Genomic DNA, 14,557 nt, shown 5'->3' on the forward strand with positions numbered 1-14,557 from the left:
AAAAAAACAAGCAAACCAAAATCTAAGTACTTTAGGACTTAGTGTGCTGGTGGTATCCACATATGTAGGTTTTGGTGTAATTATATGTATTTTTAAAATCCATTGTTTTTAAGGTTATTTTAAAATATCCTTTTTAAATTAAAAAAAACAGCCCCCTCCCTCCCCGCCAAACAACAACTGTTTGCAGAACTGCTGAAATACCTCCATGGATCCCTAGAAACCTGGTTGGTAAGCTGCTGATCTTTTTCTGACCTGTTTGTTTTACAAATGAAGAAGATGGCCAGAGATAAGCAAATTTAAAGTCATACAACAGTCCTATGCTAAACTAAATCCAGTCATTTTGATTACTATTTTAGTGTTGTTTTTTTCCCCCCCGCCCCATTAACTTGACCTGGCCTTTCCAATTGGAGCAGAAAATATTTCTCCTTGGGTTCATTACTTAGAGAAATGAAGATTATACCCAATTTTGTGAGCCCTTTTCTGGCATCTCAACTTATGTCTTGTATAATGAGTACGTCTCTTGGCTGGGGTGAGCAATATTTGGAACTTTAAGCCATTTCCCTTCCTAGCTTCCTCCAAAGGAGGCGTCCTAGGCCAGAGCCCAGATCTTAATAAAAAACACGTAAACCATCTTGTTTGTTTTCCCTGTCGATTAGTCTATAATTTAAAACCCATTCCATGGCAGATTTATCAAGTGACTAATCCCCGGGAAGACTGGAAGTGGCCAGGAGAAGGTGATTGTGGCCTAGGCACACATCATCGGTCATTTGTTCAAATATTAAGGTGGGAAGCCAAATACCTCCTTACTTACTCATGAAAATACATTCAGGGAGTGGGCCCTGAAGTGACTCTTTACTGGATAATAAAAGCAACACAAAGAACCGGGGATATCTTTGCCGGACAAACTGGCCTCTGTGGTCATTGGTTTTCTTCAGTTATCAATGAAAACGTCATGTTTGAATAAGAGTGTAAAATCCACACCAGCTCAGCTTTCCTGAAAATTAAAAACAACTCAAACAAATACCTTTTCTCAGCTGGAATTTGAGCCTCTCAAAGTCTGACTTGTTTCTGTATATATACATTTGCAAGATTGAGTGCATTGTAGATGCTCATTAAATCTAGATTGAAAGTTAGATGGTAGAGAGACCAGAGTCTCATCTCATTTGCTATAGTGAAGACTTGTTCAGTCTCTCTGGTTCATACAACATCACTATGAAAAGTAAGCCTACAAATAGGAAATTTATTACAACCACTCCCCTGAACAACTTCTTGCTAGCAGAAAGCTTTCTATTCCATTGGTAAAAGATGTGGAGACTATTTTTCCAATAAGTAATCCTACAGTCTTAAGCATAAATTTCACTTCTAATGCCAGAAAGAACTCAGCAACTTAGCCCCTTCTTGCTCCTACTTGATAATGCTATTTAAATGACATTTTTTTCATTTCCCCCCTTTTTCAATTAAAACAAGAAAAAGACAAAGTTGAGAATATGTGAAGCAAATCTAATTGAGGAACCTACTTCACAGTTACTTACCAAAATGATACTGGTGGACAGATGGGCACTGGCCATAGGGTAACGACTCCTCATAGACAATGAGTGAATTGAGAAAGAAACAGTATGTGATTGCTGTGATTACTTGAAGAACCTCAATTTGTCATAGTATTAAGGACCAGGGTTTAGCATCTGTTGCTTCTAAATGCATATGTATTCTGGAATGTGTCATACATACCTTATTGAGCTACCTGTAGCTTCATTAGTGACAATAATAACACAACATAAAACTCCCAAGTCCTCTTTCCTGGTCGAGAAGGAATTAGTATGTTGGTTCTTTGCCTAAAAATATGCAGTCTTGGATTTGCTTATTAGATTTCAAATTATTTTTTAGAGGAAAAAACCTTGAAAGTCATTTCCATGGATGTCCCAAGGTATACCCGTTCTGTGACTTACACTAATTTAGTGATATTAATAACTTAGAAAGAAAACATTATTAGAATCCCCCATGAGTCATGACTTTATTTCTTCTGTTTCACTAGAACACTCTAGCTACGGTGAGGTTTTATCTTGTTTCCCAGGTAGGAACTTGAGTACAGATTTCAAAGATTTATCTGTTTGACTTCCTATTTCCTTGGATGACTGTCCATAATTTTATTTGCTTATTTTCAGAGTATATTTCAGAATCCTGTCTGGAATAGCTATCACATTTCAGAAGTAATGCCCAACTTTATCTGAACTGCAGGCTGAACCACTGGTATGGTTTCAGAGCTATACTGAGTCTGCTTGACCTCCCGTGTTGATTTGCATTCATGAGAGCTGAGACTCTTTCTTTGTATGGCTTAGATGATACTGTGCTTTGCCTCTTTATACAGCTTTCATGAGCAGGACTGTCTGTATTGTGGAAAGTTGAAGAGAAAGAGATAGGGTGAAGTTGTGGCTGTGGAAATGGCTACTATCTTAGAACTTGCCTGAAGTGATGCAGTTTCATTGTGCTTCTGTGCAGTCCTTTGGAACTGCTTCCCCTAACCTGGAAGAATGTAGAATTTCCAAGAGTCCCTGGGAAAAATTGACTTAGATTGTATAGCAGATAACCTGAATTTTTAATGGCCCCTGGCAGCACCACTGGGAGAGGATGTTCATAACAACAAAATGTTAATGGGTGATTTTTGCGCGGTGCTCGGTACCACCATGATGTCTTTCATCAGTAGGCACTTTTCCAGTTCTTTTTGACAGACATATTTGCGGGGGCCAGGCAAGCAAAGTCTCCCTCTGTTGTTTGGGTTTCAGGACAGTGTGCTCCTTTGATGATATCTCTGAGCAGTGGTAATGTGGAGGATATTTTTTTAAAAATGAGAATTTGGTAGGGGAAGGGAGGACCAGTCCATGGGGAGACTGCAGGAGTTGCCTGGAGCCCAATTCCTAATCAGATTAGAATGACAAATACTGTTGGATTCTACTGCATAGTTCACTATACTTATGGGAATAACCGTTAAGCTTATTGTGAAGAGAATGCTTATTGACCCTAAATATTTTGAATTGTTAAAATTAAGTAGTATCAATATTAATTTTTAGACCCACACTTAAAAAAATCTAGAGGTTTTATTTGAATTTTCTAGGTAATAACAACAATGAAATCTCATAGTTTATGTTGTGCTTGTTTTAGTCGCTCAGTCGTGTCCAACTTTTTTGCAGACCCATGGACTGTATCCCACTAGGCTCCTCTGTCCTTGGAATTCTCCAGGCAAGAGTACTGGAGTGTGTTGCTATTTCTTTCTCCAGGGGATCTTCCCAACCCAGGGATCAAACCCTAGTCTCCCACATTGCAGACAGATTCTTTACTGTCTTAGCCACCAGGGAAGGAAGGGGACCACATGTCTCTGTTTTTACATTTCCTTAGGCTTTTGAGTCTAGTTGGTTGGGTAATACAGAGGTACAAGGAAGTCTTAATATTTAAAGCTAAAGAAATAATTCAATTCAATAAGCATTTAAGGATAACTAGCCAAGTAGTGCGCAGTGTTCTGAAAGTTCAAGCATGAATAAGGCATGGTCCCCAACTGCCTGGAGCTTTTAGATTTGCAAAGAAGATAAACCTAAGTGACTGTAATGTGATGTGAACCTAGGAAGTTCTTTGGCAACAGAGTCAAAGGAAAACTTTTGTCAGGAAGAATCAAGAATAGTTGAAGCCAGAAGGTTCAGTTGCAATGGAGTGAGTTTTCCTTCAGGGCTTTCACTAGGCAAAAATGGAGAGAAAGGGTGTTTCACAGAGAGGAAGCAGCATGTGCAAAAGCATAAAGATGTGGGAGTTGATGGGATGTTTGAATCTGTACTGGTGCACCATAGGGAAACTATAAAGAAATATCTGCAAAAGTAAGCAGAGGGCAGGTTTTAAAGAGCCATGAGTGTCATGGAAAGAATTTAGGCTTATCTGCTGCATGAAATAACTATTCTCAATATGGGTAATGAAGGGATAGTCTCTTTATGGGGATATATCAGAATTACCAAGGGACTTTTTCAAGTAACACATATTCCTTTGGAGATTCTTCAATGACCCAAGTTAAAAGTCATTGCCAAAAAAATTCCACCAATATTGTAATGCCATACTATCTCAGCTATATTTGGAGCAGAATAAAGATTTAGAATAGTTATTTCTGGTTTCAGCTCTGGCTGCCCAGGAACCCTTTGGGGGAGCTTTAAGGACATCTGTGTAACAGCACCATCTCAGATCAATTGAATGATTATCTTTTGAGATGGCCCCATCAGAATTTTTTACAAAGCTCTCTAGATATTTCTAATGGGTAGCATCTTGAGAACCATTACCTTAAACAGATAAAAAGTATCAATCAAGGAAAAGGGTGATTGGAACAGTGTTTTAATTGGGATTGCTCTCTTAAAGACTGTGAATTTGCATCTTGCTTAGAAGAAAATGGATATAGACTAATAGACTATGGCAGGTGGGAAGAGAATGTGATTGAAAATGAAAGTAATAGAAGCAATCAAGTTAAAAATAATGGAAGATAGATAAAAATTCAGGTGCAATTTGGAGATAAAACCTAGGGGAGATTGGAAAGATGTCAAAACTTAGACCTGCCTCCTTTCAAATGATGTTAGGGTAAATGCAGAAAAACAACAGACTTTTAGCAGAGAAGGTTGGGGAAAGGGAAACTTGTAATGCTTCCTGTGTCCTAAAGAACATTTATTTTAAAATAATTGGAAGGTTTGCAGTCATTTTGTCTACCGTGTACAAACAGCACATTCAGTGCAAAAGTAAAGGAGAGTCAGTAGGGTTTAAAAGCGTTATGTTCCCTTGATCCATCCTTATCTGTAATTTTGACTGTGAGGGTCTGGACTTGACATTTCATAAAGATATTCAGGGTCATGCCTGGGAGTACATGATTATTCAACAGAAAATTCTACTCTGTGTATTTGATTCATCAAATCATTAACAGTCCTTCTAGCTATGACTGTAGATAAAGGACGGGAAACAGTATATGATTTCCAGGTACAAAGTAAAAGTGGCACAGAAAGTAGAGTGAAAAAGTGTTAAAAGATACTTTTCCCGAAGGCTTGATTTATAATACGCACAGATTTGAGATGCCTATTTGTAATAGTGCTTGCGTGCTCATTCGTGCACAATGCTTCATGACCTCATACTATAGTCTGCCAGGCTCCTTTGTCTATAGAATTTTCTAAGTAAGAATACTGAGTGGATTTCCATTTCCTGCTCCAAGGGATCTTCCTGACCCAGGGATCAAATCCGCATCTTTTGCATCTCCTGCATTGGCAGGCACCACCTGAAAAGCCCCATTTGTAATAGAGCCAATAACAATTTGAACTAATTGATAGGATATGTATTACTGAATGCAAGTTTCTGTGCCCAGCACACAGTGAGGCCAGACATGTTTAGATCAAAGGTTTAATGCAGGACCATGCAAGGAGACAGGCAGCTCATGCCCCCAAAGCCCCGGATTCTCCAAAGGGTTTCAGCAAAGCACTTTTATAGGCAAGGTGAGGGATGGGCATGATCAGTTGTTAGGTGGAATGTTCCTGTAAACCTCCAACAAGACATGTTATTCTTTGTTACTGCAAGTTTTTTTCTGTTTATGAATGGACTCTTGAAGGTCAGATCCCTGAGAATAAGCTGTCCTATATATTTCGGACTATAGACAACATTCTTTTATAAAAGGTACAGAGCCAGCATGACTAAGCACAGGCAAAAAGGACACAGGTTAAAGCAAAAGGAACAGATCTAATATGGAGTCAGATTTGTTCCTCCCTATTACATGTGGAGGGGCTTCTCTGGTGGCTCAGTGGTAAAGAATCCACCTGCTATGCAGGAGACATGAGTTTGATTCCTGGGTTGGGAAGATCCCTGGAGAAGTAAAAAGCAACTCACTCCAGTATTCTTGCCTGGGAAATCCCATGGATAGAGGAGCTACAGTCCATGGGGTAGCAAAGAGTAGGACACAACTGAGTGACTAAAGACAATTACATATGGACAGATAGAGAACGAATAAGGTGCTTATTACTTTAATCACTTTGAATTACTATGTCATGTTGAGCTTCTGCACAAGAAATTGAAATGATCAAAACGAGTTGTGAAACAGGGAAGAGCAAAGGTAACTGGTTTCTTTATTTGGGCTATTAGAGCATATTGATATGGAGTACATGGAAATTTCATGGTTATTCTTTATATTAGTAAGTACAGTTTGTGAGGAAGCCACCATGGAATCTGTGTTTGATAATCTGTCCCCTTACCTTGGGTGTTTGCAGCAGACAGAAGAGGTGTTAAGAGAGGACAGTATTTACAAAGGCCAGGTGCATGAGTATGGTCCTGGGAGAGAGAGAAGTTATATAGAACTAGAATCTAGGGCATATTTGGAGAAGAGGCAGGAGCCAAGAGTGGACAAAATGGGCAAACACAGAAGAGTTTTCAATGTGGCCATGTTAAACAAATTTAATGTTAGCTTATAAGTAATGGCCAGTTGTTGAAGGGATTTTAAGGAATAAAGATATGAATTTTAAAAATGAATGTGTCTAAACCAGTATCAGGAATATTATTGAGATGACTCTTGTCACTGTCCAGGTAACTAAGACCCAATGAAGAGTTGAGGCATTGGGGGTAGAAGGTAAGGAATGAATCAGAGAAGTTAATGAAACTCGTCGATAATCTGTTAGGAATGAGAGAGAACAAAGAATCTATCATGATATCCAGGTTTATGAAAGAGATCATTGGGAGGATGTTGATGCTACTAATTGCAAAGAAGAATTTCAGAGGACAAAGAGACTGAGCTTTGACATCATGACTTCATTTTCAGACATACTGACTCTGCGGTGGCTGATTAAAAATATTCAGGTAGACCAGTTTCAGAGGATAGTTGGAATTATGGTTTTAAGATACCAGTTTGGAAGTTGCGATAGAGTCAATGACTGTCATTTACCTCATGAGTATGCAGGGTGACCAAGAGAGATTGTGTAGTGTGAGGTAAAATGGGAAGGAGCATGCCTGGGGAACAACATTTAAGGGATGAATGGAGGGAGAGGAGTCCACTGATTGACTGCAGAGAGCCAAGAAATAGGAAGAAAATAGGGGTGGGTGGAGAATTTTGACGATCAGGGAAATAGAAATTCAAGGCAAAGCAGCAGTCAACTTTAACAGTGCAGCCGAGAGGGCAAAATCACTGAAAGATGCTGATCAAATGTAACACTCAAATCATGGAGTTTCAGTAATATAGTGGGCCTAGCATCAAGGTGTCACTGGTTGAAAGAAGCATGGATAAGAAAATAGATAAAGCAAGAGCTGTGTGTTTTCTTAAAAAAAAAAAAAAAAAAAAAACTCTGAAGAAAAAGAGGGAGGGTGAGAAAAGAAAGAGCAACAGCTAGAAGAGATTAAAGGAGGATTTTTGTATCTATTTTTTGCTTTAGAAGGATAGAGCAAGGTGCTGGAAAACGTGCTGAGAGCTGAAAGCAAGATGACATGGCCCCTGGCCTCCGTGATCTGTCAGGCAGCAAAGAGACAAAACAATACCATTGTATTATTACTACCATAAGTAGTAACACCATTGGTAGTAATACCATTAATACTACCATTGTAGCAAACTTCTATATTTCCTCTGGTGTTCCAGACACTCCTCTCTGGTTTTACATATATTCACTCATGTACTTCTCATAACCTTGTGAGGTTCTGTTATTACCCCCAATTTCTGTATGAGAAAAATGATATACAGAGAGGTTAAGGAGCCTAGCCAATTTGTGCTCTACCCACTACACTAAGCAGATGAATTTCAGAGCCATCAAAATGGTCTGTATAGATGTGTTCACCAGATTCAGCCAACTTAAAAGATCACTGGTTGAGAGGTGGGAAATGGGAGAGGTGGGGACCTTTGGGTAGATATCATCCAGTTGTGTGAGAGAAGAAAGTTTCCTTTTGGAGCTTGTCTTTGTAACTCTTTCATATTATTAAGAAGGTGAAGATTGTGTAAAAGTATTGGCTCATCAACATTATCTGACTGTTGGGACTTCCCTGGTGGTCTAGTGGCTAAGACTCTGCTCTCCCAATGAAGGGGGCCTGGGTTCAATTCCTGGTCAGGAAACTAGATCCCACATGCCACAGCTAAGAGTTCATGTGCTACAACTAAAGATCCTACATGCTACAGCTAAGACCCGGTGCAGCCAAATAAATAATGAATGAATATTATCTGACTGTTCACCTTCTTAGGTGAACAAGTTAGGAACAACATTCAACATTTAGTTTGCTATGGCAGAACTAAAGTAGGCACTAAAGTGAAATTTAAATATTGGTGATAATTTAGGATGGTAATCAGGGCTGAAATATGGGTGGAGGTAGGCGGGAGAGGGAGATGGAGATGGGTAGGATGTCCGAACAAAGATGATCTTGATCACCTAGTTGAATGAAGCGTGAAGTTCCTTTCAGATAGTAGAACTCATGAAAGATTGGATGGACTTTTGTATTTGTATTTTGGTTTTTGTATTTGTAGTACATCGTTCCTCCTGACTGCTGAAGCTTTCCTCGTTTTATGCCTATGACTCCACGAAGATGGCATTGTTTGGAAATTTTTAAGAATGATTAGAAATCTATTCATCTCCTTCCTCTAATATTATCCTTAGCAACAGTAACGCTTACTCAGAACTAATGTTCCAAACAATGCCACCTTTTCTTGTGTCATGACCTTGACAGACTAGGCCATTGAAAATATTTCTTCACCTTTTTAATGTAAGATATAACTGTACTTTTATATCCTTTGGTGTTCTAGATATTTGTGGACTACGTCTTATAAGCCATAATGAAGGCTCTTGGGACAGTGACTGAATATAACTATTACAGTGGTTTTTATCCATCCATCTCATCAGTACCATGTATTTGCTGTTCTAGCTGCTGCTGCTGCTGCTGCTAAGTCGCTTCAGTCGTGTCCGACTCTGTGCGACCCCAGAGACGGCAGCCCACCAGGCTCCCCCGTCCCTGGGATTCTCCAGGCAAGAACACTGGAGTGGGTTGCCATTTCCTTCTCTAGCTGCTGGGGTACAGAGATAAAGACACAGATACTGCCCCTGATTTCTTCTTTTGGAGTTTTCTGTCTGATTGGGGAAGAAAGAAGTTAAATAGGTTCACCAGAAATGTTTAATTACTATTAAATTGAATTTTAGAAAAACTAATAAACTTGTAAATGATTGCATCCCAGTTAACTGTAAACGGCTAAATAATTTCGAATGCTGGGAAATGGACTAGTTAAGAACCAAGAGTATGCTAGTTTGTGCTGGTAAGTGAAAAGTAATGGATTCAAGGCATTGACATAACTGAAAAGATAAGCATTAAAAAGACAGGTATCCTATAAAATACTTTAAAATATAGAGTATCTTAATAGGTTCATTTTCTTTGCACTTAAATTGTTTTTTTTTTAAATTACTGTATTATGAATGATTATAAACAGACACAAATACTGATCATGGGCAGCTTTGATAAGGAAACTTAAAAAAAAAAAAAAAAAGCACATGTATCATAACTTCCTCCTGAGTTCTTTCTTTCTGCTGTGTTGTTTTGGAAACTCCAGAGGGGAGACATTCTATGGATGACCGTGAGAGTATCAGCTCCTAGCCAAAAGGATCTCCAGACCTTTTTTGTTCTTTTTCTCAAACCAAAAGTAATGAAAGGTATATTCAGTCATGTTCAAATCTTTATTAAAAGTTTTCTTTTGCATTTGATATTAAAACCAGTAGAAGTTCTTAGATGACTGTTTTACTTTTATCCTTAATCCATGGTTATTGTTGCCTGTGAGCTCAGATTGGATGAAATTATGTTTTTACTCCAGCTATTTAAATCCTGGGAAAATTCATAAGGTGAAATTTACACTCATTCTCAGAAGAATGAGTCTTGTCTTTCCATATCTGTGCGGCCTTATGCTTTGGTGGTATGGGGATGCTATTCAATATTTTATTTCTGATCACTGATCTTTTATAAATTTTTTGCTTTCTTTCCCATTGATATCTCTACAGGCTCAGTTTGAACTTCAAGCCTTTCACATCCGGGGTGAGCATGCAGCAATAACAGCAAGACTAGAAGAAACCATTGAGAATCTCAAACACGAGCTAGAACACCGATGGCAAGGAGGATGCGAAGAGATGAGAGATGTATGTGTCTCCACGGATGATGACTGCCCTCCAAAGACTTTCAGAAATGTGTGCATCCAGACAGACAGAGAGACTTTCCTCAAACCCTGCGAAGGTGAAGGCAAGACAACCAGAAGTAACCAAATAATACCTAAAAAGCTGAACATCTCCTCTTTAAGCCAACTCTCTCCCCCAAATGACAACAAAGACACCTGTGTACCACCTGCGGAAGGCAGCTCACTGAATCAGCAGAAAACAACTCCTTCCCCTCCCCTTCCTCCTCCTGCCCCACCACTACCAGCACCCATCCCTCCCCCGCCCCCCCCTCCAACCTGGACTTGGACCTTTGCCACCAGCACCTCCACCGCCACCTGTGAATACTGGACCGCCACCACCTCCCCCACCTCCTCTGCCTCCAAGTGCTGGACCTCCCCCTCCTCCTCCTCCCCCGCCTCCCCCTCCTTCTCTCCCTCTGCCCAACAACGGGGGTCCTCCTCCTGCTCCAGCACCCCCAGGACTCGCACCCCCACCTCCACCTGGACTCTTCTTCGGAGTTGGCCCCTCTTCTGGCCAGTGTCCTCGGAAGCCAGCCATTGAACCCAGTTGTCCAATGAAGCCTCTGTACTGGACTAGGATACAAATAAGTGATAAGAGGTAAATTCAACTCCCTGGTCCATTCTCAGCTTGTGAGTTTGCAGGGTTTTGCACAGGTGATGTTGTATTGTTATGCGTTCAGTGTCTTTGCAGTGTGGCACTCATTCTCAAACATGATAGCGAATGCCTTGGATAAATGAGACTAGAATGCTTTGGGAAGAATGTCCCCACCAGGTCTTCTCTGTTTTCTCTATGGACTGATAACTGGGAGAAATGACATATTCTATGTCAGACCCTTCTTAAAGGCATATATTCATTTGCTAGATTAGAGAAGAGCCCAGAGCTATGTTAGGGTTTCCTCCTGTATCCCTGAAATTAGCGAAAAATCATAAAGACACTGAGCCTGAGTCTATACTTCAGGTTCACTGAAGATTTTTAGAACATCTGTCTTGTTTTAGGATAGTATCATCAGCCCTATGATGTGTATATTCAACAAGTAGGTGTAATTTTTCATTTTGTATTCAAAGAACCAGACATAGCTGAGTCATTAACTCTTCAAATCAGTTCAGTTCAGTTCAGTTGCTCAGTTGTGTCTGACTCTTTGCGACCACATGAACTGCAGCATGCCAGGCCTCCGTGTCCATCACCAACTCCTAGAGTTTACTCAAACTCACGTCCATTGAGTCGGTGATGCCATGCAACCATCTCATCCTCTGTCGTCTCCTTCTCCTCCCACCTTTAATCTTTCCCAGCATCACAGTCTTTTCAAATGAGTCAGTTCTTCATATCAGGTGAAGTTTCAGCTTCAGCATCAGTCCTTCCAATGAATACTGAGGACTGATCTCCTTTAGGATGGACTGGTTGGATATCCTTGCAGTCCAAGGGATTCTCAAGAGTCTTCTCCAACACCACACTTCAAAAGCATCAATTCTTTGGCGCTTAGCTTTCTTTATAGTCCAACTCTCACATCCATAAATGACTACTGGAAAAACCATGAATAGCTTTGACTATATGGACTTCTGTTGACAAAGTAATGTCTCTGCTTTTTAATATGCTGTCTAGGTTGGTCATAACCTTTCTTCCAAAGAGCAAGTGTCTTTTAATTTCATGGCTGCAGTCACCATCTGCAGTGGTTTTGGAGCCCAGAAAAATAAAGTCTGCCACTGTTTCTCCATCTATTTGCCATGAAGTGATGGAACCAGATGCCATCATCTTAGTTTTCTGAATGTTGAGTTTAGAGGGGAGTATTAAAATATCAATTCTCTCTGCTTGAACTCTGGTACCCCTCGCCACTGAGCACCCTCACATTTTTATACTTTGTTGCCCTTTAGAGAAAGTGCCAATGGATAGGTAGCTAAAAAGCATCTTCCATTTGTATAGGTTGTTATGGGGGGTCTGTAAGGCAGCAAGAGATGCTTGCTTGAAAATTCCCACTCAGACAGATCTGATTGGATTTCTTCTGCCTCATTTTGGAGCCCATCAGGAGGACAATAAGAAAGATACTGAGTGGCTTCTTGACTATTCTTTAGGTGTGAAGTTCATTTGTTGGCAAAGAACAGCAAATATAGAATAGATTTTCACACTTAAATTTTTGAACTTATTCCCCAAATTATAAAATTTTTCTATTTCTGTAACATTCTGCTTAGAAACGGCAGGATAGTGAACAAAATAACATGCAATTCGGTGAGCAAGTAGATGGAAATCACTCTGGGCGGGATGGGGCACACCTTGATACTAGCATATGGTGAACCAAGTTGATTGTGTACTTTGTATTTAGCCCCTTTCCTCTCATCAAAAAATAAGAGCCACGAATGTATTTTTTTTAATGTTAATACTCTATATTTAAACTTCCCAAATGAATGATTAAAAAAACATGAAATAGTCCTGAAATAGCTCCTACCATTAACCAGTGTACTAGCTAGCATTCCTCTTTTCCCACTCAAGGCTCAGCTGACATTTCCTAAGAAACTATTTCTCAGAATATTTGGAGCTGTGTTCCCTTATTAGTGTTCTCAAATTAATGTGCAGTCATTCCAGGGTGATGAAGCTCACCCATCAGCCCTGGCATGGTGTGTTCTGGGGGCACACAGAGCTGTTCCACACTTGGGTCTCCCTAACCTGCCTCAGCTTCATTCCCATAAGACTTCATGAGCAAATAATAGCCTGGACCATATCAGTGGCGTAATAGTAACAACTAGGAGATATGAGTCCTTCACTGTTTAAGACAACAAAGACAAGCTGGAGGTAATCATTGCATTTTTTCTGTCCTTCTATAGTTGGACATTTTGAGAGAGAAAACAGTTGAATGCTCAAGCTCTTATCAGCTTCGCCATAAATCTAGGGCTTCAGTTTTGTTATGAGTTGAATTGCTTCCCCCCACATTAATTTACTAATGGCCTTGACCCCTCCCCCTTCCCTCAGACTGTGACCTTACTTGTAAATAGGCGTGTTGAAGATGTAATTAGGTAGGCTAAGATGAGCTCAGGCTGGAGTAGGACCGACCTCTAATCCAAAACGACCGACTTTCTTATAAAATGGGGAAATGTGGACACTGCCGGCTGCAGAGGAAGAATTGGCCTATGGAGTTTGAAGTCCTGCCGCCACCAGCAGGTCCATTTTGAGCTAAATGAAAAGTTAGATGAATGTACCCACTTCCCTGACCTGGGACTTAAGGAAATCCCTGCTTGGTGAACATGTCAGCTTTGAGCCTGAGTTCTAGGCACAGGGGTTTAGTCTCTTATTATGAGTCCCTCAAAATATCTTTGTACCTCAGAGCATGACTACATCTTTTAACTTAAAATGGTCTGAAGATGCTGTGTACTACTCATTATGGACAGAAGTAAAATTATTTGGGATCGTTCTTTGGAAAGAGGTGCTATTTTGTATCACCAGAGGAGTAAGTACTTCATAATATACATGGTAAATTTTGATCTTGGTCTTCTGAGGAATTAGGAATAAAAAATGAATTTTCTCTATTATATACACACTGCCTCTCCTCCAGCTAATGGGATTTTAAACTTTCGCTGTTTTGCTTTCTTTGATGTCTGTTTTCTGTTTCTAGAGTAGGGAAAAGCCATTTATTTTATTTTTTTAAAGAAAAACACTCATCCAGCCACCTTTTTGGGCTTCCTCATAAGTACCTTCTTAATGAGAAAGCATCTTTCCTCTCCCTCTGCCCTCTTCCTGCTCCACCCTCCTTCCTGCTTATGCCGGCATGCTTCCCCGCTCCATTATTTCTCCCCTCACCTCCTCCTCCTTCTGCCTTCCTCTTCCTCTTCTTTTGAGCTAAAATTGATTCAGTGGTCAGGAAAAAGTTGACCATGATGGCAGATGGTCCATTGTGAGCGGCTCCTTGTTACTGTCCCACCAACCCAGTTGCCTGCAACCTGCTGAGAAGTGGTATTCCAAAATTCTGTGATTCATTTTTGCAAATGCCTTTTCCCATGGACATAATGTTGGAAATGGTCATGAGGTGCTCAACATGGCTTCCAAAGCCAATTTACTTCAGTATATGAGTGAGGTACCGCCCTCATCATGCTGACCTGAACTCAGAGTCCTTGGAGCTGGGGCCAGATGGTACAGGTGCAGGAGATGGGGGGATGGGTCTGAATAATCTTCCTTGTGCATGACGTCACCTCCCTCTTGGCACCCTCTCCTTAGCTTCCCAGACCTTGCTGAGGCCCTATCCAGCAGCTCTGAGGCAGCATGCTCCAAAATTTCCTGGTTGTCTTATCCCACCAAGAACCCCTTTGCCAAGAGCAGCTGAGAAAAGCATTTAACATTAAAGGTGTTCATGTTTTGAACTCAAGTTGAGTGAGTGTGGGCAGGAGTGGTGCTGAGGAAGGAGC

General features: G+C 40.4%; 1 protein-coding gene across 1 annotated transcript in view; it reads left to right on the forward strand.

Annotated features, from left to right (window-relative positions):
• Positions 1 to 14,557, forward strand: part of FMN1 (formin 1) — a 457,430-nt gene that overhangs the window by 204,775 nt on the left and 238,098 nt on the right. Inside the window, 2 exon segments of the mRNA XM_027553461.1 lie at positions 10,002 to 10,448; positions 10,450 to 10,769. Of these exon segments, the coding sequence (XP_027409262.1) occupies positions 10,002 to 10,448; positions 10,450 to 10,769 (767 nt within the window).

Source organism: Bos indicus x Bos taurus, chromosome 10, assembly GCF_003369695.1.
Source record: "Bos indicus x Bos taurus breed Angus x Brahman F1 hybrid chromosome 10, Bos_hybrid_MaternalHap_v2.0, whole genome shotgun sequence".
In the NCBI taxonomy this organism is placed as follows: domain Eukaryota; kingdom Metazoa; phylum Chordata; class Mammalia; order Artiodactyla; family Bovidae; genus Bos; species Bos indicus x Bos taurus.